This window comes from Meriones unguiculatus, chromosome 11 (assembly GCF_030254825.1).
Source record: "Meriones unguiculatus strain TT.TT164.6M chromosome 11, Bangor_MerUng_6.1, whole genome shotgun sequence".
NCBI lineage: Eukaryota > Metazoa > Chordata > Mammalia > Rodentia > Muridae > Meriones > Meriones unguiculatus.
The window spans coordinates 60,097,600-60,124,426 of record NC_083359.1 but is presented as its reverse complement, the minus strand read 5'-3'; the positions used below and the strand labels follow the sequence as shown (position 1 = coordinate 60,124,426).

At 38.6% G+C, this 26,827-nt stretch overlaps 1 protein-coding gene across 3 annotated transcripts in view; it reads left to right on the top strand.

The window, feature by feature from the left end:
- Positions 1–26,827, top strand: part of Nek7 (NIMA related kinase 7) — a 126,800-nt gene that overhangs the window by 27,383 nt on the left and 72,590 nt on the right. For all 3 annotated transcript variants that reach the window (XM_060364384.1, XM_060364383.1, XM_021664359.2), the window contains exon 2: positions 25,089–25,173. In XM_060364384.1, the coding sequence (XP_060220367.1) occupies positions 25,117–25,173 (57 nt within the window). In that variant the 5' untranslated portion in view covers positions 25,089–25,116. The remainder of the gene's footprint in view (positions 1–25,088; positions 25,174–26,827) is intronic.

Genomic DNA, 26,827 nt, shown 5'->3' with positions numbered 1-26,827 from the left:
TCACTGGTTAACCAGGGGAGAGGGAGGTTAGACCTTGGAGTTTGCACACACCACAAGGCCTTCACTGGAGCATTTGGCTCTGCTGATGCTACTCATAATATAAACACCAAAAATATAATAGGCATTTTTTACAAATTCAAACAGGGAACAGGAAGCAGTATGGTGATTACCATTTGCATTTGAGTTCTGCTCTTAGTGGTAATAATAAAACACTTCAAAGTTGAAGTCAGTGAGTCACCAGCTGCCTGGTGAAATAGTCGGGACTTTGTGTCATTTCTGTATTTTGCAGAGAAAGTTGGTGCATTTGAGGGGTTCAGTGGTACATGTTGTAGGTTCAACCTAGAAGTGACGGGCCAGACCTTGGATCCGTGTTGCTTGCTTCTAGTACTCTGAATCAGCGGGGCTTGACTGAGGAGGCAAGGTTATGAGTGACACTTGCGTGCGATGTACTACATTAAGATTGCAGTACAACTCTCACTCCCCGGAGTTTTCAGAATCCTGTTAGCAATTTGCTCAGGAAAAGTATCATTGGTAATACTGAGTTTCGTTTGTAGGTGGCTTGCTACAGAGTTTGAATATACGCTTGAATTAAGACTTTACTGTTCTTAGTGTCAAGCAGAAAAACAGAGTGTGGACTGAGTTAAGTTCTGTTCAGGTTTTGCTGTCAAAGCCCCGTTGCATGCACTGATACTGTAGTTGGACAGTCACACTTAGAACAACACTGAAAGAAGAAGTGGACATTTGTGACTTCCAAGGTGAAAGATCTGAGTATCGTCCGTAACTCTCTGAACAGCTCGCCAGGAACTGCTGAGGGGAACATCACAGCAGTCAGGCTGCGGTTAGGTCAGACTCTCCATTATTAATCCTTCTTTCGGTATTAATAACTTTGGGTTGAAAATTCTTTCCAGGGCACAATTTGTATACAGCTTCTTAGTCTGGGAACAAACATTTCATGACTCATGTACAAGTCTCTTTAGATACTCTGACTTTTAAGATGAAGCAGCTCTGCGTTTAAAATTATGCATTGTTTGGGCCTAATAGCTTAAAGCAATTTCGCTCCTTCCTTGTAGAGTGGTGTTGTCTTTAGTATTATACCCCTGAAGCTACTGTAGTCTGAGATAACAAACTGTAAAAACTGCATAAGCTGTAGCTAATATAAATTAAAACAACGTAACTGCTTTTAAGAAATGGTGAGATTTAAATGAAGATTGTGTGAACTGACTTAGAAGTGGTCAGGTTACTTGCCTTGCATTATTGTATAAACAGATGCTTTATTTAAGATGCAATGCTTTGAAAAACACTTTCCTATGTGTGATTTTGTAACTCAGTTCCCAAAATCCTATTTAAAAATGAGTCAGATGAAAATATTCATTTAAAGTTTTCTATTCCTGAAGTAACATAAAAAATACTTAAAAGTTTTTCTTGGTTCCTGATAGTCCCAAGGTTATAGATTATATATATATTTATATAAATCCCATCATACAATTCAATCAGAGTTGGCATGAAATCTTGTGAAAACCTGTCCTTTGGTCCCATTTTGTGGTACTCAATTGTAACAAGTATATTAGTCTGTAAGAGTCTTCTTATGCTGTTGGCATGTTAGATTTTAGGTAGACTGAAGAGGGTTGGAAAGATAAACACTGAATGGTGTTATCCTTGAGGATAGAGATTTACTGATACTAGCAGACAGGCAGTACAGCATGGTGAGGGTGTCAGTCTTTCCTGACAAAGCAAGATGCCCACTCTTAAATCTTGTGGAGGGAGACAGCCCTGTGCCACTGGGAACGTGCTTAGTTAATGTGACCTCTGCTGTGTGTGGAGGTAGCAGAGTGGCGCATACCTTACTCAGGCTTCATGGCACGGCTTAGGGGCATGGGTATCTGTGATTTAGAGGAAGAGGCACTAACGGCTGATACGCTTTTTCAGTGGTACAGGCTTTCTTTTCTAGTAGCTATTTTTCTGTTCCTGTTGTCTGAATATACCTCTCTTCTCTGGAGGTCTTCTTAAATGAAGGTGGAGTACATGACTCACCGTTGCAGATGCTTAAGACTCTTTTCCGTCATGTCCTTGGGAAACTGCAGAGTTTCATATTTGTTGATTCTAAGGCTAAATGCTGTTGATAAGCTTCCAGGAACATTCTTGTTTATAGTTTAACACTTACACAGTTGTATATAAAGATCAGGACAGGGTCAGCACAAGCTTATTCACTACACTATCGAAGAATGAAAAGCAAGAGAAAGTTCCTGGATAACGTGTCTCCTTGATTTTACTGTGTGTCGTTTTAATTTGGTTTCAGGCTATGTGCTTAGGTGGATGCCATCCACGTATTAATGATTTGGAGTAAACCTTCATTAAAAAAAATTCTAATTTGATGCTCTGGAGGAAGACCTCGTTTTAAATCTTTGTTCTCCCATCTACCAGCTGTGTGACATCTGTTAGGAGCACATGTGCCTTCAGATAGACAGCATTGGTGGCTATCTGCAGTGTGATTCTGCTCACCCAACTAGAAATGTGGTGTCAATAGCTGCTGAATGTCTTTCAGATTTTCAGTGATAGTGTTCATTCACTGAAGTCGGAAGTGGAATCAAGGCAGTTCCTTGGCTTTTTTCTAATAAAATAGAGAAGGGCCTTTTTCAGCTTGATGCATCCTACAACATTGTGTGGGAGAGTGGCAAAGCTTTAATCAGGACAAGAGAGTTTTGCTTATGTCTCAACAGTTGTAGACTACATGGTCCATTGTAATTATATCAGACAGTAGGAAAGCAAGGGATTTCTCACTGTCTGTAGTAGAGGCCCAAAAGGAGAGGCTGTGGTAGGATGTAGGTTGGCCTTTGCGTTACTTGAGAAAGCCTCTTTCTTTCTGGGGTAGTAAATGAGCCCCTGGGACTGGGAGAGTTTTGTTTGTTTGTTTGTTTTTGTTTGCTTCTTTTGTTATTTATTTATTATTTATTAAGAGCTAAACATCCTTTAGTACCCGAGAAAGTTTATAAGTTATATTTGATCAATTAAGAAATACATGGAGATTGTTATGAGGGTTACATGACACATATGTCTAAGGTACTTAGTCCAGTCATGTGCCCATGCTAATTTATAAAGGTTTTGTTTATGCAGTGATTAAATATACTGAGTAGTAGGCAGGTGTTGAAAAGGATCTGTAGTTGGGTCTGGCTTTTGTATTGGTCTCTCCCAGTTAACAGTTTTAATAAAAGACAACTACTCCGTTACTTGGCCAGATAGTGACATATACAAATACCAAAATGACAGTATGTTGTAGAAGTTTCTTTATAAAGCCCTTTTCTTTGTTGGAAATATGAATTGAATATAATTGCTTTTCAAAAAGTCATGGAAGGGGGTTGGCTCAGCAGTTAAGAATAGTGGCTACTCTTCCAGAGGACCCAGCTTACTTCCAGTGGCCCACAACTGTCTTAACCTCAGTCCCAGGACTCCTGATGCTCTCTTCTGACCTCTGTGCGCACCAGGCATACATGAAGTGCACATACATACAAGGAAACAAAATACTCATACACAGAAAATAATTTAAAGAGTATTGAAGCATCAACAAATGAAACACTCCAATGTATTTAAGTGTCCAACTTAATAAATAAATTAATATAAAACAAGCACACCCATGTGATTACAATGCTGGTAAGTGTGTAGATGATTGCCAGGCTGTTCCTTGTGCCTCCTTTGGGTCATGACCTGTTTCCCTTGATGCTAGTTATTGATCTGATAGCCAGGAGGGAAGGTTGGGATAGTCTTGTGTAGTAGAAGCTTGATGTCATCATCAGTGGAAGGAAGAGGAGCTGCTTCTGCAGCCACGGGGTTTTAAGTGATTTAGAATTTCAAGCTTCGTAATGCATATACTCCTGAGAGTCTTGATTATTCCTAGTTGGAATCTTTACCTCAAAATAACAGGCTTGAAGGTACGAAGGTATGATAATTAGTTGTAATTGTTAATGTTATTTAATCTAGTATCACTTGGGAGACCAGCCTCTAGTCATGTCTTGGTGTGGGGAGGACTTGTATCTTGACAACATTCATTGAGACTTGTCCACTATGGATGGTATCATTCCCTAGGACAGAGATCCTGGACTGAGGAAGAGAGAGTGATCTGGGCACTACTATGTATGCATTCATTGTTTCTTACTGCAGATGTAAAATTATCAGCTGCTTCTAGCTTCTGACCACTGCCTGTCTTGTTAGGATGGACTGTAACTGGAAACTGAGCCTGAATAAATCCCGTCTTCCTTAAGTTGCCTTTGTAAGTATTTCTGACAACAGATTTCTGACAACAGAAAATGAGTCCCTCTTTGTGTTCTCCAAAGGTCCAGGTTTTTGTTTGTTTGCTTGCTTGTTTTCATAATACCACAAATTGTTTCAGTTTGTAACCTCCTTCCTCTAGTTTATCAGGTCCCTATCAGTGGCCTCAGTTATTATTACTTCTCAGGCTCCCTTTCAGCTCCCAGTAAATTCCCATTGTTTGGTACCCTGTGCACTGGTAAAGGATACAATTTGTCTTACTTTGGTTTCTGTTGCTATGATAAAATACCCTACCAAGACCAGTTTAGGGAAGAAAGGGTTTATTTTAGCTTGCAAGTTACAGTTATAGTTTTATAGTTACAATCTCTCATGTCAGGGAGTCGTGACAACAGGAACTTGGAGCAGAGTCACTGCAGAGTTCAGAGCAGACAGAGGTTCATGCAGGCTTGCAATCTGCTTTCTTCTCTGATCTTAAATAGTCCTAGGGTCCCATGCCTAGGTAATGGTCTGTCCACCTCTGCTAACACAGACATGCCCACAGGCCAACCTGATTTAAATAATCCCTCTCTAAGACTCTTCCCAGGTGACTCTAGATTGTGAAATGATTACTCTTTGCTACTCATGTGGCAGTCTGTCCGTATTTTGACTCCCATCAGTGATGGGGGGGGGCTCACGGCAACCAGTGGATTTAGCTGAAAACTCCCATCTTTGGATTTATAGTTTAGATCCGTTTTAGCAGCAACTGAAATAGGCTGTATTTCCCAAGTAACTCACTTTGAAATGGAGATTTCCATACATAGTATTCATTGCACAACATTTTTGGGAAGGAAGAAAGCAGGGTGAGGCAGAAGAACCTGAACTGCAGTGTAGTTGCAACAGAGGCCTCAGCCAGCCAGTGGGGTCATTCTGGAGCTAGGCCAGCTCTTCTAGATCATCGTAGGTTGGTGCAGGCAGCTGGAACCTATATACCCTCGCACAGACAAGTCATTGGATGCAGCTGCCTTTCAGGGAACTCAGGTGTGAGTGTTGTATAGCACTCCCCACACGGTGGGGAGTGAGTTCCTCAGTCCTGACGCTGGAGGCTAACTTACTGCAGGTTCTGTGGGTACCTTTATGGGGTTAGCTCTTCTGTCTATACTGGCATTTGGTTTTGATGTTTTTGTTTTTGTTTTTCTCTTCATTTTCTAATTATTGCTGATTTTGCCCCCCATATAGAAGAATTGCCTTTCTTTTTAGTTTATTCTTTCTTTATTTTGCTTTATGTGTTCTTGCTCCATTGTAGAATTGTGGTGTCTCTTTGAAGTATTCCTTTTATTTTTATGAACTATTTCTCTTTATTTTTAATTTTGTTTTACACATCTTCACAGCTTCTTTGTCTGTGAAGTTTCATTGGTTTGGCTTTGGCCATTGTCTACATTGTGTTCCTCTCTTAAGTTTTTAGGCTTTTGGGTTTTAATATGTAAGACTTGTTTTACCAATTTAGAATTAAAAAATGTAACATTATTCTCTTTTTCCTGGAGCTTTTAGTTCACTCCATTTTATGCCATTGCTGATCTATTTGTATTTGTTTTCTGTTGTTTCAACTGTTCTGCATTCCTTTCTATTCTTTATTCTTTTAAAGTTACACCCCTCCTTTTTTTTTTTTTTTGCCTTTTTTTCAAACCCCTTTTGTACCTTGCTAGTGAATGCCTGTACCTGTTATGTTAATAGACACCCTGGATATTTCAACATATTTTTGCCCATTTACACAATGTTAATTGGACTTTTTATTATTTTGTGGGCACTAACCTTTTTTTAATACATAGTTAAAAAATTTTGAGATTATAATTTATTTTATCCTCCCCTTTCCTTCTTCTAAGCCCTCCCCTGTACTGTCCCTCCTGCTTTCTTCTAAACTCTTTTTCTTTACTTTTTGTTTTACATGTAGTGTGTATGTCTCTGTGTGTATATTCCTAAATACATAAGTACAACCTTTTCAGTCCATATAATGTTCTTTACATGTTGTCTGGCTGGCTCTTTGATATTGGATAACCACTTGGTGTGCTCTTCTCTGGGGAAGACCATTGATTCCTTGCTAAGCATTCCTTACTTACCTGTAGTTCTTTGTCTAGGATTGAGGCCTCGTGTGCTTTTTCTCTTGACATTCATGTAGTTTATAGAACATAGTAACCTGCAACTAAAGATTGTTATTTGATTAGAAAATCTAGTTCATTTGTGGAACTCTTCCCTTCCCCCATATACCTTTTTTTTTTTTTTTTCATTTTGGCTAGGCTTGGGTTGCTGCTGTTGTTGTTTTCTATTTTGTATCCCAGACATTCTACATGAGAACCCATGGAGGCTCTAGATATTATCTCCACTTACATATCAGAGACAGTTTTTTGTTCTGGTTGGAGCTACCTTCTTACACTTTGACCAAAAGAGGGTTGGTCTGCCTCTAGGGTCTTCAATATTTACCCAGACCTCTGAACAGTGGTGCCAAAACGCTGTTCCAGTTCTGTCTTCCATACCATGATCCTGCGGCAGTTTCTCTCCCGGCCCTATTAGCGCTGTGTTTCTCTGGTTTATTGGTTTGCTTCAGATAGCAGGCTTGACCGTGCCTTTTCTCTGGAGAAGTTTTTGTTGATTCACATCAGTTGGCTAAGATCCAGGGAATGTTGGGTAGAGAGAAGTTCTGTGTAAGGCATGAAAAACTTAATTTTTATTTTTTTTTAATTTGTGGCCTTGTGTGTGTTGAAGTGAGGAGGGTATAACAGAAGCATAAAAGGGTTAAGTCCTCCCTGAGGATTTTTTTCATACTTCGTACCTACATTCTTAAAGTTGTTAGATAGTCACAAGATGGCTCAGCTTCGCTTTAGTGTCAATTGAATAGTACATTATTTTGCTTGTATTCTGTTCTTACAGATCTATTTTTATTAATTTCATCTAAAATCGAGGAGTATGGAGTGGAGCTAGTGATTATTTTTGTTACTGTTCCTTTAAATGTCATTCCTGTTCCTTTAAATGTCACCAGTGACTGCTTCACCCTGATAGAATGGAGCCGTTGCAGAGAGACCATGTGAGGATGGTGACGCTTGAAGTGTTTACTGCGTGGCTCTTTTTAGGAAAGCGTTGCTTCTCTGTGTTTTGGATCACCAAGACACAGTGATTTAATTATTCTTCTGTAGGATTCATTAGTAATATTCTCAGGACCTGGTTATAGCTTGATAAAGATATCTTCTCTCCCTTTTGCCTTCACGTTTTAAAAAATGGCACATTTCCTTCTTTCTGGAAACCGGTCCTGTTAATAGTCTAATAGTATACATGACATGGAGACACACTCAGGATTTCAGCTCTGGAGCTTTAAGTGTGGACAAAGAGTGGCAAGGGAGAGGCGTGTCACCTCACACAGTGCTGGAAGAGAGCCCCTGCCCACAGTCAAACTTTAAATTCTAAAGCGTCTGTTGAGGCTGGTATTCGGTAGGAAGCCTGGCTGAAAGCTGTCACACCGGGAGCCCTTTGTTCAACAATGCTTTTAGTACAAGGGTGTGGCAGTCAAAGCTCTGTGGGTTGGATTTAGCACCGAGCTAAGGTTTCACGTCTGAGGACAGTTTATTACAATCATTCATCTTAGGGCATCCAGTCTGCTGACTCTTTCTGGCTGCACCTAAAAAGTCAGAGGTACTTTGCCACGTCTGTTTCCAAACCAGAAATAACTCAGACGTAGGCTCAGCCTCACTAGAGTTCCACATTAGTTCCACTGGCTTAGGATTTGAATGCTCACGGGCATCAATCATCATATTAAAGTTTTAATGCTGTTGTAGGTGTTGTCAGGAATCTGGAAAAAAAAATCAGTGTGACCCGGTCTTTGTTCAGGAGGAGGACTGGCGAGGTCTGGTTTGGCACTCTCATCACTTCAGCACTCCCTTGTCAATCACCGATGGACTTGCCTGAGATCCAGTGTGGAAACTCATTACTGCTGAAGGTGTTATTTTTGGGTTGGAAGCAGATGACGGTAGCACCTATGTAATGCTGTATGCACAGCTTCTCAGGCAGGTGGTGGTCAGCTTCCAGGCTCTCCTTGTTCCATTGCCCTGCTTCCAGAAGCCAGGACAACGGCCAAGCTCTCAGTGGTCTGTCACTGTAGACAGGGGCAGGGCAATGCAAGTGAACAGTACTTAGTTGGGAAAAGTCCTTCTTGACCCTCCTTTGTTTGTTTTTGGATTTTTTTTTTTTTTTCCCAACCAGGGTTTTTCTTTGTAGCCCTGGCTGTCCCGGACTCTCTTTGTAGACCAGGATGGCCTGAACTCCTCACTGAGATCTACCTGCCTCTGCCTCTGCCTCTGCTTCCTTTTTGAAGCTGATTGAACATTTGAATTACAGATGCCTTTAGAGTAAAGTCAGATCTTTAGTAAGTTTCCAAATTCTCACTTGGCATTGTTGCCATTCCTCCCATTTGCTGCCAAGTTCAAAAGTCTGTTGGTCTTTGTGATTGGGTTGTGGCAATTATTATGCCAAGAGAGATGGCAGCCAACCGTGGCTCACTTGTCAAGTGTCCTTATCCCAGGTATGCTGCTCTCTCAAGCCTGCTCCTCAGCAACATGGAAAGTTTTGTTGTATTGCTTGTTTTTAGAAAGTGTGTTGTACAATGAAGAAAGTGAAGTCACTGAGTAAAATCACTAAAGTCCTTGCTATGCAAGCACAATGACCTGAGTTTGAGCATCAGTAAAATGAACAAAAAAGCCAAGTTGTGATGGGGCACAACTGTAATCCCTGCAGCCCACTGGCCAGCTAGACTAGACTGATTGGTGAGGCCGTGGCCAAGGAGAGACCCAGGCTCAAAAAACAAAATAGCGCCCAAACCAAGCTGGACGGGATCTGAGGAAAGACAGCTGACATAGTCTTGCCTCTATATGCATTAGTGCACACTGTACACACACACACACACACACACACACACACACTTCAAGAAGTTGAATGGATTACTACAGTGTGAACTCTTTAATGTTTTAGTTATAAGCTTTATTTTCACTACTTGTGGAAAAGTTTGAGGATCGCTGCATTGTAAAGAATGCTTTAGATCTTTGCCACACTGAAAAGTTCTCATGATCTCAGGTCTAGGAGAAATAGACTTAGGTCAGCGTGGCCATTGTTACCTTCACCAAAGAAGAGAAAGTGATTCTGTCTTGACTCAGTGCTACTTAGGATTTTGGTGGCTCATACCCATTTGCTGAATAGGAATTGTGAGGACTGAGTAACAGTGTATACACAGCACACTCCCTAACCAGTGAAGAAGTAGGGTAGGACTCATACGACAAAGCTTACGGAAATACTAGCAGAAAAATCTTGTCAAAGCAGGGGCTTCCTAATGCTCGGAACTCAAAAAGAGGCATCGTTTGATCTGTTCTAGAGAAGGCTAGATGCTGATGTTGTTGGGCTTTCTTTGCTTTTCTTTAACATTCTTAGCTTTTCCTGTGAGCTCCTTTTCCGGAAACTAGCATTCTTTGGGTGCTTTGGGAACATGAGGAATAGCTGTAAGCATGGGAACACGCCACAGCACTGTCTTTTGCTGAATTCTCCTGTTTGTACATCATGTCTCTTAAGCTGGCAAACATTGGGGTGCTTGATTTACGGCTTTAAAAGTTCAGTAGCTTAAATGTGTATATTTGTTATTTAAAAAGTCAAATCTAGATCCAGACATTACATTTATAAACAGGATTGAAAATGACAAGTCCAAGTATTGCTCTGAGGGGAATAAATCCGATTTTATATGGCTTTGAACTAATGGCTTGGCTTTCCCTAGTCTGAAGAACTGAGGAGGGTGGTACACAAGAGGCATTTATGTGTATGTGAAAGAGATGTTTGTGTTCCTTCCTGATTTTCCTTCTTTTAAAATAAAACAAATGTTAAAAACAACAAAAGTGTCCTACAGACAGCCCTGGCCTGCCTCCGGCCTGCTTTCCCGCTTGTCTACCTTCCACTACATCATCCGGCAATGCCTGTGGATCCAAGTTAGATTTAGAAAGGTCCTGAGCAAGAGCTGCCGCTCTCATGTTCCTGGCTTGCATCTGAGACAGCTTTATTAGCGGGGCCAAACACAAGGGGCAGTGTTAGCAGCCATTGCCAAGTACTCATCAGCTGTGGTACTGCACCTGGACACGAAGAGCCAAGCTTAAAATAGAGCGGTCCTGTGACCTATTAAGTTAACATTCTGTGTAGATCTTAACCATGTTGCTCTCTAACCAACTGTTTCTTATGTGCTCATTTTAAAATAGGGAAATATCCGCACCGCTTCCCCCTTACCCAGTTTGTATAGGGGCAGGAATGGGAGATGCTGGGAGCTAGCCAGCTTTACATCTCCTGATACAGGATGTACTCACTATTATTTTTGCTCAGAATGATTTATTATTAAACAACTTTATTCATTTATATGAGAAGCAGGCTATAGGTAATAAGTAGAGGACCCATATTTACTCATGTGATAGTTGCATGTTTATTTCTTTTGCTTCCTCTTACACATCCTTGGGTTCAAAGGTCTAACCTTGCATTTGAGTTACTCCTTTCTCTGAACTTGTGGAACTTACGTGGTTCCCTTGGGTTTGTCAAGCTAGAGAAAAGCAGTGAGAGGATGTATTTAAGGCAGATATTGTAGTTCCCTCTTAGAAAGGTGTTGCTTAAAATAGTAAGTTCTTTGTCATTTACATTTGGAATATGAATCAGAAACTTCGAGAAAGATGACAGTGTTTTTCCTTTCATATTACATCATAGTACATTTAGGTTAAGGGCAGTGGAAAGTTGGGAGTAAAATGTGGAGGGCTTAGAGGACCACACCATCTTCTTTCATGTTTTACTACTATCAGATATGGAATTTGCTAGATTACATTTAAAAAGTTACATTGCATAATATTTAAAAGATAGCCAATTAAAAAATTGTTAGTATTGTATGCTGGCTTTTACAGTTTAAATTTAAAAAATGTGTCCTGCTTCCAAATCAGGTTACATAGTTAAATGAGACAATTGAAATGGAAAGTAATGAGTTTGTACTGGAAAAGGCATAAGGAAGTAAGTTGTGGTCATTACTGTAACATGTTTCAGTAAAAGCCAGCGGGTCTGCGAAGAGAGTTCAGGTCAGTGGTTCCTTAATTAATTAACCTGAAGGTTCTGTTTGCTATACTAGAAGCTGTTTATGTAAGTGTCTCAAAATTCCAGTGTATATTAAGAGGAAGATAAAGTTGAGCCAGCAGGTGTCAGCAAGAAACATATAAAGCCATCAATCTCAACAGTACCATAATTTGATTTCATTTCATTGATGCTTCAGCCCAGAGCAGCCTTACAGTGTTTTTTACAAGACCCCCAGTATTTATTGTAGAACCCTTCCTCAGGAGGGAACATAGTGGGAAACGAGCAAATGTTTTTGGAGAACTTTTTTGAAGTAGAGCAATCATGCCATAAATATTTAGTTTAAAGAAGACATATTGCCTAGCATGAGAAACTTTTCCTTATTTCACTGTTTTGAAAAATATATACCTACAATAATGACTCCGTACCCAAAAACCTTATGTTGAAGTGTTTAAATATTTCCTGGTTAGCTGTATTCTGCACTTTCACTTGTTTGCTTGTTATTTATCAGTTAATAACCACAATAGTTTATCAGACTGTAAGAATTTCATAGCTTTGCAGTGAGCTTAATTTTACAATGGATATATATCATTTATATCCTACAAATAATCATGTTATTTAGCTGTTCTAGCTAGATAAAGAGCTACTATAATTATGATATATTTGGAGAAAGTTTAGTGAAAAGAGTGAGTGAATAGTACATTGCTGAGGCCACAGCAGACACATAATGAGGCAGGGCAGGTGGAAGTATTTTTGTTTTATTTCTTATAACAAAATTGTATTTTCTATGCATTCTTAATAAATCTGGTATTGGTCTCTTTCCTGGCGATTTACCCAAGCAGATTAAAATTGTCTTACACATGAATGTTTATAATAACTGTCCCAATTCCCTGGAACTGGAAACAGTGCAGATGCCCATCATTTGATCACTAGTTAAATACTGGAGTGCTCATCCTGGCAGTGCTGTAGTAGTCAGCAATTAGAAGGAATAACCTATTTGCAGCGCAGAGATGAACCTCAGACGTGTCATGCTAAGTGGAGGGGCTGTATTAAAGAGGCTGTGTTTATACAACATCCTAGAAAAGCCATAACTGCAGAGACACAGTACAGATGTGCAGTAGCCAGGAACTGGGAGGGCGTGAGTATGAAGGGAAATGAGATGATAATGGCTCTTTGGTACTTGAATCTGATGCTGGCGTCAGGAACTGTGTTTGTTATATTTGTAGAAAGCATGGCATTAAAAATGAAATAAAATGCTGATTTTTACTTTTCCTTTTTTTTGTCCACGTTTTAATAGGAACCTTAGAACACAAACTCCATTTATCTTCTGTTTATTCTTTTTTTTTGTATTTTAATTTTAGATATGTTTTAAATTCTATTATCATTATCCCCTATTATTTCATGTTGCTAACATTTAATTATAATTCCCCCCTTGCATGTTTTGCTGGCTTGTTTTTGTCAGCTTGACACAAACCAGAGTCGCCTGTGAAGAAAGCTGAAGCACTGCCTCCATCGGATTGGCCTGTAGGCATGTCTGTGGGGCCTTTTCTTTTGCTAATTGTTATATTGGGGCCCAGCCCACCTTGGGCAGTGCCATCTGTGCACAGGTGGACCTTGGCTGTGTTAGGAAGGTAGCTGAGTAAGCAGAGAGCAGAGGTCTTAGGCTCTTTCCATGGTGTCTGCTTCTGTTCCTTCCTTGGCTTCCCCTAGTGGACTGTAAGCTGTAAACTGTAATAAACTCTTTCTCTACTCAAGTTGCTTCTGGTCAGTGTTTATCACCACAACAGAAAGCAAACCAGATGTGCAGTGTTTAGCTGCCTGGCTTTGCTTTTCATTTGAGAACAGTTTTTTTTTTTTTTTTTTGCATACTCTATCTGTTGGTTTTGTTCATGAGTTCTTACGTGCTTAACTATCTGGTTATGTTTTATCGTGTGTTGGATACTATATTTGGGAAAACATTTATAGAACTACAGTAGAACCATAGATGTTCCTTCTCCAGTGAGTGTTTTCATTGGTTTTTGTCATGCGTTTGAGGGCAGTAGTTCCCAGGGAACCCTCATTCTAGATCCTATTGAATGCTAAGAATTCTGTTGGAATTAAGGCTTTCAAGGTCTCCACCCAAGTGCTGGGGCACTCAGTCACCAGAGCCTTCTGTTCAATTCTGGTATGCCTTCTGTTCCCGAAAGCCCAAAAGAAAAGCTCCGCTTCCTCTTAGCGCTTCAGCTGTCTCTGGACTGTCAACACAGCACTGGATGGAAAACATGCTTAGGTGTGCTTTTCTTGGTTCTCTTTCATCCCTCAGATCCTTGTCCTTTGATGTTTTACTGTGTCATCTTGCATTCATACATTTCACAAACAGTCCAACTAATTGTCCTCAGAGGTTTAGTCTGAATTATCATTTTTGTCATTATGGAAGTAAAATGTTTCTGTACTCATATACACATATGAAGCAACATTTTGGTAATTTTGTACATGAGTGCAAATGTTAGTTTTGATTTAATACGGTCACGTTACTGTGTATTTAGGTCTAGTTAATATATTCACATTAGATACATTAACAAATACAAATTTGCTACATTTAGCATTGTGCCAACCACTGTGGGTAGAACAGTCTCTAAATCATACTATCCTAACCTCATTTGGCCTAAATTTCCCAAGGTACGGTAGGTAATTTCCTGCTCCTATTTGGCTATGTATTGGCAGAATAAATAGTGTAAGTGGCCCAATTAAGTAAGTCTCTGAAGTTTGGTATACATAGTATCATTCAAGTACATATAAAGTGAAAAATTTCCTCTTGATTCTTGATTTATTGCTTCATATTATACTGGTGACATTTAAAAACTCATTTAAGGTGTAAATAAACATTTTCAGTCTAGTTTTCAATTTTCTGTATGTGTTGAATTTTAACATTGTTTTATTTAAAGCATTGTGTATGTGTGGGTGGGTGGGTGGGTGTCTGTGGTGTGGAGGTCAGAGGGCAGCGTTTGCGACTTGGTTCTCTACCCTACCATGTAGGTCCTGGGGCTCGAACTCAAGGCGAGGCTTACTTGTCTACAAGTGCCTTTCCCGGCTAAACAATCTTGCGAGACCCTCCTTTTACGTTTTTAGCCAGTCTTTATGGGCTTACCAGTTTTCTTTATTATAAACACTTGTTTATAATAAATAACATATAAACATAATTTGTACATAATTTGAAATTCAGTTGCTGATTTATTTTTTAGAGAAGAATTGAGGGATTAAGAGTACTCAATAGCAATATTTACTGTATTTCTTTTAGAAAGGTGATGCTACACTGATATATATATATAATATATTAATTGATGTGATTTTTGTAACATACAATTTGTATCAGTATATCAGTGTATTTTCACTATTATTTAAAGTTGTATTTTCTATTAGAGATAGTATGTTTTTTTTTTCTTATATCTCTCCATGTAGACGTAGACACATTTGTGTCAATTAGGTCGAAAGCAAATTAGAATGGTATACTATTTTATGAAAAAAAGTGGGTTTAGATTTCAACAAGAGCCATGTGTTTTGGAATTCGTGGCTTTTCTGGTGCTGTGATGTTACTGTCTCACTCCTGGATTGACATATGTAACTTGGTCCTCTATTGAGTGCAAACAGCAGACGCTACCGGAGAGTATTACACAACCAACAATGGTTCTTTCCAGTGGGAAGCAGAATGAGAGTGACAGTCCCATTACAGACCTCCTGCCCAGCAGTTACTCATACTGTACTGCAGTTGTAAACCTTGGTGTTTGGGGCTGTTCTAAGTAGACAGTCTGATTCTTGGTGTGTGCATATGAGTCTAATTTTCAAGCTCTTTCCTTAGAAGAGGACTCCATAGCATCCAGTGAATTTAGCATGAGCTGCAGAGTTGATAAGAAATGACAAGGTCATTAAATTAAAGTCATGATCCTAGAACTTCAAGTACATTTCTTGATGATAGCAGCTCGCATTAAAATGATGCCTCTAATAAAGGAGCTGCATACTTAAGGAAAGGAACCCAGTTCCTGCTGACCTCATTTTCTCTATTCTACTGGTGACTTTTAAATTCCATCATTGTTTCTTTGTTAGATGACATTCTGTTTTCAGGAATGGCCTTTGCCTCACCACTGTTTATATGTTCTTGTTTCACTAAATGGACCACAATGTGCTACTTAGATGTTCCGAATATGGCCAGAGGGATCCTGTCCACTTACCTTCAAGCTGACTTCTGTATTATTACTATTTTTTTTTTTTTTACATGTCCCCATTGTTCTTTGAGTAGAACTTTGTTTTCTGGTACATGATGTTTCGGGCTCAGCTTGTACTTTCCCAGCCCTAGCCTCTGGAACCACCAATTTTTTTTCCATAGAGCACGAATTCCTTTAAAGAGAGAATGGCTTTGCAAGCCACGTGTGTTAATAAATTATTATTATTATTAGCTATAAATCTTAAGACTGGGATGGTCTAGAAACATCCATCATTCTCTTCAGATGTCTGGTTGTCATCCTAGTACCTTTTAAAGACTTACTCATTTTAATAGGGAGATGTGTGAATGGGCTTCTAACTGAGCACTTACTCTCTCTGCTTTGGCTGATATAGATGTGTCACTTGCTTCATTGTGGGAAATACTAGATGACTCACTCACTTGACTGGAGACAGGAGGGTGAGGTCAGTAATATTCCTGTTGAATGGTGACTTGGGGCCAAGAAAAATATTTCGATCTGGATTTAAGTATTCAGACTTTGCCAAGTATCAGTCACCTTAAACTTTCCATTATGTTTCTTTACATTTGTGTGTGTGTGTGTGTGTGTGTGTGTGTGTGTGCTTGCATTGGTGTGTGCACACGCATGTGCATGTGACTGTGCTCTTACATAGTTAGATAAATAATTGTCCTAAGGACAGGAAGTATTCTATTTTTCAGCATGGTTGTTCTTCTTTTGTTCCTTATTTTCTTTCTTGTGATAGTTTTCTTGTTTAATAAAATATGAATTTTTAATGTTCCTATAGCATATAAGATAGAAGGGAAATTTCCATTTCAGAAAAGTAAGCTTAAATTTGGATCATGTATTTCAATCCATTAGCATTCTGAAAAAACAAAGAAGTAAAACCAGGCTGTAATTGGTTATCTAAAACCTTTTTTGACCCCCACTGCATTCTTCTCCTTGAACAGTTTACACTGCATTAAGAAGTGGCTATGTGGCTGTATCATGAAAATGTATATTTGAAAAATGGGAAAAAAAAAGAAAAAAAAAGAAAAAGAAAAATGGGGCAAGTGCTCTTTAGATTCTGAGAGCAACCTTTATTGTTAAAATTGTTTTATTGTCAATATGAATTAAAGGGAAGATGAATTAGAACAATCTTCCAATTGACTAGTTTTTATATTTTCTTTACTCATAAATGAAGGAAATATGTCCATTTAACTGAACATTGTGATTATTGAAACGTCAATAAAAAAAGACAAGTTGAAATGTGTTTTGAAAAAAATCATTGTTACAAATAAAACTTATTAATAACAGTTTTTTGAAAGACATATTTTCAAAGTTTCTTCTTTTAAAAAATTTCTATAACTTAAGTTTTAAATCTGTGTTTTGTAATTGAATAAAAATCTTGTTATCCTGGTTTGAAACATACATTAATTTATTTTATTTCTGTGAGTGTACTGTATAAACTTTTAAAGCATGACATTTGCCGTGGATTCTGTAGGTATGGATAGAGGGTTGCTTAGGAGTTCTGCAGAGTGAACCTAATGACCCTGGCAGTTCCAGGGAGATGCAGTTTGCTAATAATGCTCAGAATTTTAGTTTGTACTCATTTGATAAATTGAGTAAATATGGGAATAAGGTAAATATTTTATTTAAGGAGTGATACTAATATTATTTTAGCATTGACGATAAGATGGTTAAATTGTCACTGAAGTAAACCATATTGCTTTATAATATATTATGTTTTATTTAATAATTTTGTTAAGGTCGTATTTAAAATCAGCTCACTGGCAAACTTGAATTCTTTAAATTTTTCCCCCCTGATGAGTGATGAGTGACCATAGGTCTGGAACATGAATTCAGGTTGCCCCCACTGACATGTCTGATGGTGAAAGCGGTCCTGTGGACTTCTGTAGTCACAGGATAATGACAGTCATAAATCAGCACGTTGGTGGAGACAGGTGGCAGGCGGGGTGAAGCAGAGCAGGAGAAACCCTGTTGTAGGTTTCCTCTATTAACCCTTTAATATAGGTGGCAGCTCTTTTGGGTTGGTAGGAGCTAGTGCTTTGCTAAGAATACATTTCAAAGGTTTTACTAGATAGACAAAAGGTGTGTTAGGTTAGCGACAGAAGTGGGTGATCATCTGCAATATACTATACATCTCTGGACAATCAAGAAGTTCCGATAAGTCTGTATAATCTGTATAGGTGTGGCTTTTTCAGAAACTTCAGTTCACCGAAAGGCTTGTTTTCAACCAGACAAGAAAGTTTTAGCTAGCAGTAAATAGTGAGCCTTTGAAAATTGCAAGACAGTATGACTTCTACTTCTCTCTGCAATACTTTATACATATACTTTCTCCTCCTCCTTCACAGTATGGTCTTCCTGTATTGTTTCTGTCCTGTTCTTCGCTCTTCTGACACCCACCCTGTTTCTATTTCCCATCTGTTACTTGGTTGGTGGCACCACCATATGCTCATTCCTCCTAGCAAAAATCTTGCAATCAATTGTAACTTTTTTACTTTGAGTCAAATCTAATCATTCAAAGTCCCAAACATGTAATGATAAGCTTAGAAGCAAGGCTAAAATCTGTCCTTTCGTCCCCATTGCCATTCAGCTTTCATTCAATTACTAGCCACTTCCATGCATATATTATATGATGGCTGAGAAATACAGTGAGGAACAAAATGGCAGAGCTCTTGCCCTCATTGTTTATGTTATTATAGAAGTGATAAGTCAAACATAGTGATATAATTATAAATTCTTCAAAGTGCTGTATAGAAATGAGTGATGACATGAAAGATACACAGGAGAGGGAGGGATAGCATGGCTAGAGTTTGCTTGGTGTTGAGCCGGTTATTCATGGGTTCTGGACCGATGGCAAACAACAGGCTCACATGCCAGAAAGCGATCAGTGGGTCTCGTAGACAGAGGGATTTCAGTGTTTATGGGAAGTAGCAAGAAGGATGGGGCTAAGCTGTTGTGGGAGAGGCGGACAGAGATGCATCTTGGAGATAGAACACCAGTCACAAGTAGGTTCAGTATTGGGGAGGAACACGATAACGTAATGAGAGAAATAAGAGGATATATTTCAGATTTGAAAATGGGATTTTATTTGTGTGCATCTGTGTGTGTTTCTGTACATGCATGTGAATGGGTGTGTACCTTTGCATGTGCATAGAGGTCAGAAGATGGCATCAGGTGTCTCTCCCTTTTCACATCCTCCTTTGAGGTAAGGTTTCTACGTCAACATAGGGCTGGCATTTTCTCAGTGAGGATGGAAAACAGCAAGCCTCAGAGATCCTCCTGTCTTTTCCTGCCTTAGAACTGTAGTTCCTGCCACACAGGAGATGCTGGGCTTGTATGGCTACTTGATTCTCAGCTCTGGTCCTCCTGATTGTGGAACCAGCACTCTTAACCACTGAGTGCTTTGGACTTTAGATTTGTGACCAAGCAGCTCTTGTCGAAATGTTGAGTGCACAGTCTGTAGACAGAGGCCTAGGAAATATGGTTAGGCCCTTGAGGTCCTGTCATGAGCATATCATTTTTATGTTTATTACAGAAACATTGTCAGTGCAATGGCAAAATGTACTGCTCTCTGTATCCTTTGTCTGTTATGTGGCGGTGTTTTATTTTTTAATTGTAAGCTTTACTTTAAAATGTTCTTAATTGTGGTTCAGCAGTAGGCATGAGCCTAACCCTCCTGCTCCAAACACCCCACACTAACTGAGATGGAGTGAGGATGAGTATATTACCAGATCTCAAGCTTTGAGGACATGCCTTTGAGTATGATGTATGATGACGTAGCTTTAAAATACCACTTGAGCAAATTTTCAGGCACCTCCAGAAATAACATTCTTGTAGGTGTTTGGAGAACAAGTGGGGCAGCTGCTTTTCTTGTGCCACCATTTTTATCTGAAGAGTGAATGACAGCTGGTGATTATTTTGAGAAACATTTTAAGACATTTTATTGAAAATTATCTTCTAGGCAAATCACTAACATAATTTGTGCCAGTAATAAAATTAAGACTTCTTATTTTTATTATTTGGTTATTTTTGAGACTGTATCTAACTACATAGCTCTGGCTGTTCTAGAAATAGTTTTGTAAACCAGGCTGGCCTCAAACTCACAGAGATCCTCCTGCCTCTGCCTACCCAGTGTTGTGATTAAAGGTGTGCACCAGCACACCTAGCCAAATTTCAGACCTTTGAAGTGAGAATTTTGGAAAACTTGTGTTCATCACTCTGTAACATTTTTTTGGGTATTTAAAGATAAAACTTTTTTGATAAAATTAGTGGTGATATTAACAATTAAGACTTTTAAAAATAAAGGATAATGGAATGTTTGTCAATCAAAGTTTTTAAGTTTACTTGGTGAATTAAACATTTCCAGATGTTAAAATGTTACAAAAATATATGAGTCAAAGATCTACTTCAAGGGCAAGGTGGACAACTAGATTTTCAGAGAATAAAAGTTCATTGGTTCATTGATTAGAGTGCAGAATCCATGAGTTTATCTTCTGCTGGGTTTTGTATCAAAGATGACTACCCAGAACAATAAGAAATGGCTATTAAAACACTCTTCTCTTTCAACCACACATGTATAGAAGGTCAGCTATATGTCGTTTGTCTAGTTTTACATATCTGAACAGTACTTTATAAGACTGTACAGAAGCTGCATCTATAATTATGGGCATCAGAGACCTTTGTACAGTGTAAAGTAATGCTGGTCTTGTGACTAAGTTTTTTCAAATTGTAATAATTTTTCATAAAAATGTTTTACATAAAAACAGAGTATGTTATATAAACAGAATAGTTTACAAATAAGTTAGCATTTATTTACCGTTTTTCTTTTAAGTATCTAGAACACAAGCATATGTAATGGACATAAACAAATGGATTTTAAGATCGGCAGGAGATGAAGTCCAAAGATACAAATGTTTAAAAATTGTGGGGCTAGAATTAGTGAGTAGATTAGCGTACATATGAAGACAGAAGAGATACAGGGACATGAAAGTTGGAATCCTTAGTTTTGGTGGACATGACAAGGTGGGCACCAGGCTATAGACGGTGATAGCTCAACATCGTTGTGAAGATACAAATTTAACAGTTGTCTCATTTGGGTCATATTCAAGAGTTCAGGAATTTACTGATATCTCCATGACCATTTTTTATGGTTTATTAAACACAAACAAAAGCAAAGCCATAGGCTGATTTGAGGATTAAGTGTAGTTTTAATAGAAGTTTCCAGTTTTGGAGTAATCCAGTGTTTAAAGATAGAGAGTAATGATAGCTGTGACACAGTCTGCTGAAGAGAAGAGAAGGTTTGAGGTCACAGAAGATAGAGTCCATATTGCTTGGTCAGTAGTGTGGAATGTTTTTGAGATAAGGGAGGGCATTGCTGAAGGTCATCCTCTCTCTTACATGGATTTGCATTAGCCTGTGAACTGGCCTTCTTGCTTGTTGTATTGCCTTTCAAGGATAGGAAACTTTATTTTATATTTGTTGAAATCAGAGTCTTCTTGTGTAGCCTTGGTTGGTCTGGAGAGCACTGTGTAGACCAGGCTGGAGGTCTTCCTGTTTCTGTCTCTAGAGTTCTGAGATTAAAGGCGTGAGCCAACATGACCTGGGTCCATCACTCACCAACCTTAATTTGAATACAAGACAGGCTGCAGTTGTTTGTTTGTTTTGAATTTTGATTTTTTTAAAAATTCTGAGTATTTTATTTCATGTGCCATATAAGTTTCATAGACAAATTCTATTATTAACTTCTAGTATTGTCTAAAGCATTACACATTGAGGAAAACTATTTGCTTTAAAATATTTAATATTTAACATTTAATCAGTGAAAAAATGATTCCTTAATAGTTATTTAGTAATTCTATTTTCTTTTTTATTAATTATTATTATTTATTATAATTTATTCATATTGTATCCCAGCTGTGGCCCCCCTCCCTCATCTCCTCCCAATACCACCCTTCCTCCCTTTTCTCCTTTCTATGCCCCTCTCCTAGTCCACTGATACGTTATTTTCTTTCTCTGGCTCCCATTTAAACCTGGTTAATTTTTCCTGTTCATCCTTTAAAATATAACACAACCAACACCGTCTATGAATAACATTGTGGTTTAAAGATTAACTACAAATTAGTTGAATTTGATGATGTTTTTCATCACTAACTTTATACTTAATTGGTATCAATAATCACTTGGTCTCTCTATGACAAGCACATGTGGATTCATTCATTAGATATCCATTCAGGTACCTGCTTATGCCAGATATTGAACCGAACTTCAGAAGTGCAGTGTACACACACAGCTATCTGAAACTTGGACTTTGTAATCTAGAAGATCAAACGTATGTTAAACATACTTCAGGCATTAAAATATGTTTTGCAGGATTAGTTAAAAGACAAAATAGCCGGGGAGAAGGCCAAGTGGGTAAAGCCTTTGCTGCACAGTGTGAAGACCTGAGTTCAGATCCCCAGAGCTCTCACAGCAGGAGAGGGGAGAGAGAAGAGCTTTGGGCCAACGAACTTGGCAAACACCTTGTCTCAAACAAGATAGAGGGTGAGGACCCATACCAATGGTTGTCCTTTGGTCTCTATAGGCTTGGTGTGGTCACACACCCGTGCTCATAGACTAACATGCATTCACATTCACAGTGTACACAAAGCTAAAGCACCTGGTGACACAATGAGCCGTAGCATATCTTAGGAAAGAAACTCGCATTGCTGTTTGTGCTTTTTGTTTGGGTGCTGAAGCTTAATAATCAGGTAGATTTTTATTTTCAACTGAATACTCTTTGATGAAGTCACTTTATGGTTGTCAGCGTTCTAGGCTCCTTTTTCTTCGGCTTTGTTTGTTCTCCCCGACTTGTATTACTTAGATGGTGCCGTGTATCAGTGTGTGTGGTAAGAGCACTTTGTTGTAACTCAGGATTTCTCAGTGTATTCCTGGATCAGTCAGGCTGTGGGATAATAAAAATATTATGTAATACTTTTCAGGGTTCAATTACCCCAAATTAATATCAGTTTGCTAATATTTTCTCTAATGCTTAGAGAGAGTTTAATATAACAAGGTTTCATAGAGAGCTTTGACCAAGAAGTGTTTCTTTGTGGGATGTCTTAAGAAACCTTTTGTGGGCAGCAAATATGAAATGCTGATTTCAGTGTTGGACTTCATCTTTATTTTTATTTTCATTTTCATTTTTATTTTTATTTTTCCCCTCCTCAAATTCAATAATATATAAAATCAAAGCCAACATTGAGAATAATTACATTATTCTTAACAAGTAGATCAAATGAACAACTTTGGGCTGGAGAGCTGGCTCAGTGGCTAAGCTCTTCTATGAGACCCAAGTTCAATTCCCACACCCACATGGCAGCTCACTCCCACTTATAACTTCAGTTTCAGGGAATCTGATACCCTTTTCTGGCTTACACAGGCACTGCACACATGTGGTGTATATACATATGTAAAGGCAAAATATGCACACACACACAAAATAAATGGATAATATTTTACTGAACGGTCAGACACTATCAAAACTATTAATGTCTTTCCCCTAAAGTGAGCAACATGAAAAGATATTTGGTTCCATGTCTGTTCATTGTACTGGAAAGTCTGGCCATAGCAATAAGGCAAGAATCTATTTTAAAAGCCATTTAGGTTTACTAAGGTGGGTTACAAGTTTATATGGTTTTATTCAGTACAGTTAGTTTTAGCCTACAGAATAAATTTAGAAACTGAATGAAAATATTCAGTTTTTACAATGTAATAAAAGTAGAGGATACATTGGAAATAACATGAGAAAGGTGTTAAAAAACAGTGTATTGAAACTGAAAACTAACTAGCTTTGCAAGAAATTAAATATTCCATGTTCACAAATTTGAAGACTTCTCGTTATTTCTCCTTAAATTTAACTACAGTATTATTATATCTCAGTGAAAAACATTTTTAAAAATGGAATCGAACAGATTCTGAAGTTAATATTAAAATTAAATATGTAATTAAGCTGAACAAAGACTTTTATTTTGATGTTTTGAGACTGCTTCTCACTATGTAACCCCATCTGGCCTGGAACTGACAGTGATCCTTCTGCCTGAGCTTCCCAAGTGCTATTACTCACAGGAGTCTATCACCATGCCTGAGTATCAGAATTTTGTAGTAATCCATGTATGGTGCCACACAGCTTTGATCCCGACACTGGAGATAGAGGCAGATGGATCTCTTTGAGTTCAAGGCCAGCTTGATCTACAGAGAGAGTTCCAGGACAGCCAAGGCTATGTAGGAAGACCCTGTTTCAGCTATTCAAATTATTTTATAATAAAGCATTGCTAGTTAATACCGTATTTTTGTATTACATATGGTAGTATCTATGCACCTAGTATACTGCAGTACAAGAAGCTTAGATGCTTTTTGACAGGGTTAAACATAGACAAATGGGTCTCTCAACAGAAAGGAAAGGAAAGCTGAAAGAGATACAGGCTCCTTTTATACTTATGGGTAATTGGTTTTAGAGTCTTCTGTTTTGCTATGGGTACCAAAATCTGATGGCACTCTGATAAACCTTATATAAATTAGGGCATATGTATTTCAAGCTTCTTGTAACCTACATATATCTTCCCATGAACTCTAAATACTTACATCTAATGCAGCTGAAGGTTCTGTAAAGTGTTGCTGTATTATTCAAGGAATAATGCCAAGACATATCTATATGTTTTCCAAACCCACACATCCCTGTAACTACAGAGCGCTGATTGTGAGTCTGTATCTACATAGTCACTTGACACAAGGCAGAGATGAGAGAGCAGCATTGTGGCATGGTGAAGGGTACTCTCTAAGAAGAGTACAATTGGGTATCCATAAGGCAAAACAATTTTTCATTATATAAATATAATTCCAGAAAGCAGTCTGAATGCAGACAGCTAAACCATAGACCTTGCATTAGAAAATACTGCTAAGGAAACTTACAGCAGGAAACTGATTCAGAAGTAGCTTCTAAGGCATTCATCAGAGAGAGGACTGATTATCTAGACTGCATCAAAATGATGAATTTCTGTTCACCACTGAGAAGCTTTTAGAGAAATCATGTGGCTGAAGATCAAACTCCCAATGCAAATGACCTGTATCAAGAATATTGTTACTACTCTTTAAAGGGTATATTAACTTCAAATTTAAAATAAAAGAATGAAAGTGTTAGAAGTATGGGTATTTTTAAATGTAAAGAAAAGATACATTTTACAGGTGCCAGGCACTGAGCAGAAGTCTGGGAAGCTCAGCATGCTGTTACTCTTCTCTGAAGCATGGGCCAAAGGGGATGTCCTTGACCTGAACTGCTGGAGAAGTGGAAATGGCGCGGTAGTGTGTGATTGTGGGAGCTAAACAGAGCTTGGATTCAGCAAGTGTCAAAGATAGAACTGGAGAATATCTTAATGAATTGTTCTGAAGCATCATACAAATCTATCATATTTGGATGCATGTGGAAGTGGTGTGAATTGGTAATGATTGCATTATTTAAATTTCAACTTTACTGTTTTGCAGAATTCTAAAGTCTCTTTTGAGTCAGACAATGGATGAACAATCACAAGGAATGCAAGGACCACCTGTTCCTCAGTTCCAGCCACAGGTAATTTAATTAAGTGGGATAAGTATATCTCTCTGTTAGATTTGTGTGAGTAAATCTGCATCTGCAGGAAAGGTGCTGCAAAGTGTTCATTTCTAATTTCCAAGTTGTAGTTGGAATTACTGACTCCTAAGTGCTTCATGATGCTTGGTTTTCATATAGAGAATCTCAAGAGGCCAGCCCTGGCTTCTGACTTCATGGCAGTGACTTCTTGGCCTTGAGGGTCCCTGCTAGTGCTAGGTGGGAGGAAAAGGTGGGCTAAGGCGTGTCTCTGCATTTTGTACCCACTTCTGCTTTGGCTGACTACTCTTGACTTCCATTTTCTCTCTCTCTCTCTCTTTCTCTCTCTCTCTCTCTGGCTGGAACTGTTATTTCTTTTGTTACATTATTCCTTCTTATAATGTAAAATAAAATAGAAGGGGTGTTTTGATAAAACTATGTGAACATACTATACTGAAATTCACTCCAGACTTTCCCTGCCTTTGTTGTCACCCCACAAGGACCCACATGCAATGGATGGTTAAAACAATAGGCTGTACTTTTTATTTATTTATTTATTATTATGATCTTTCACGCAGGCTGGTTCTCAGCCTGTTGTTTGAGAGGTCTTCCACAACAGGCCCCACTTACACTCTGCTGGTCTTTTCTCAGTTCTGCCCGGAGGTTTTTCTCAGTGTTGAGGACTCAATGGTAGCTCTTTCAGCTGAACACTAGTGGGTTGGGCCGTGGCAATGTCTCCTCATACTTCTCTGTGCTGTGTGCACTGAATCTCAAAGCGAGGATGTGAGGTGCCCATATTGGTCTTCGAACTTACTAAATCTATGGTTACCGATTATTGTAATACATCTGTTGACCCACCCACAAGCATAACTCAGAAATACTGCCTAGGGAAAACTGTCTTTTTTACTTCTGTGAAGTCACTCATTTCTACCTTCCTTCCTACTCGCTAGTTTTTAAAGTTTGGTGCGTCCTTCCAGGACCATCTAAAGCACCAGCACTGCCATAGGTCCTGGAAACCAGTGGTTTTTCTCACTCTCTCTTCTGGTGTTTTCCAAATCTTTACTAACTTGGTTTTGTTTTCTTATATCTTTCCATATTAAGCTAAAACCTTCTGGTAAAGGCACTGGACACTCTGTGGACCTCTCATTTTACCTGTAGAGGGGCTCAGTTAGATGCAGAGTTGAATGAAACCACCAGGATGTTCTTAAAAGGACCATGTTTAAATTAGTTCTCAGTCTACTTTCACATTGTGTTGCGTCGTTCTATGCACTTGAATTCTCTGTATTGAGAAAAGCCGTTTAAAAGGAGGACACAGTGGCTCTCATGGTTGGCACTTTGTAATGGTCTTAAGCTACAGGATCAAGATTGTATAAGCAAATGGTGTTAGAAACTCCTAGTACCATCTCACACCTCTGGTGAGACGCCACCGTTTCATACTGCACCGTCGCTAGCAAAGACAATAAAAGAGCACCTCTAAAAATTAGGTAGTTCATGTTGTGATTTTGAAGTTCACAGTTTTGACTGGTCCTGTGCTTCAAAGAAAAAAAAAATTCATCTTTTTTTTTTTTTTTTCTTCTTTGCCTCCTACTGACTAGCCAACCAAGAAAGGTCGGGTGGCAGTAGGAGGCAGAAATGAAAGTAATTGTTTTCTTATGAG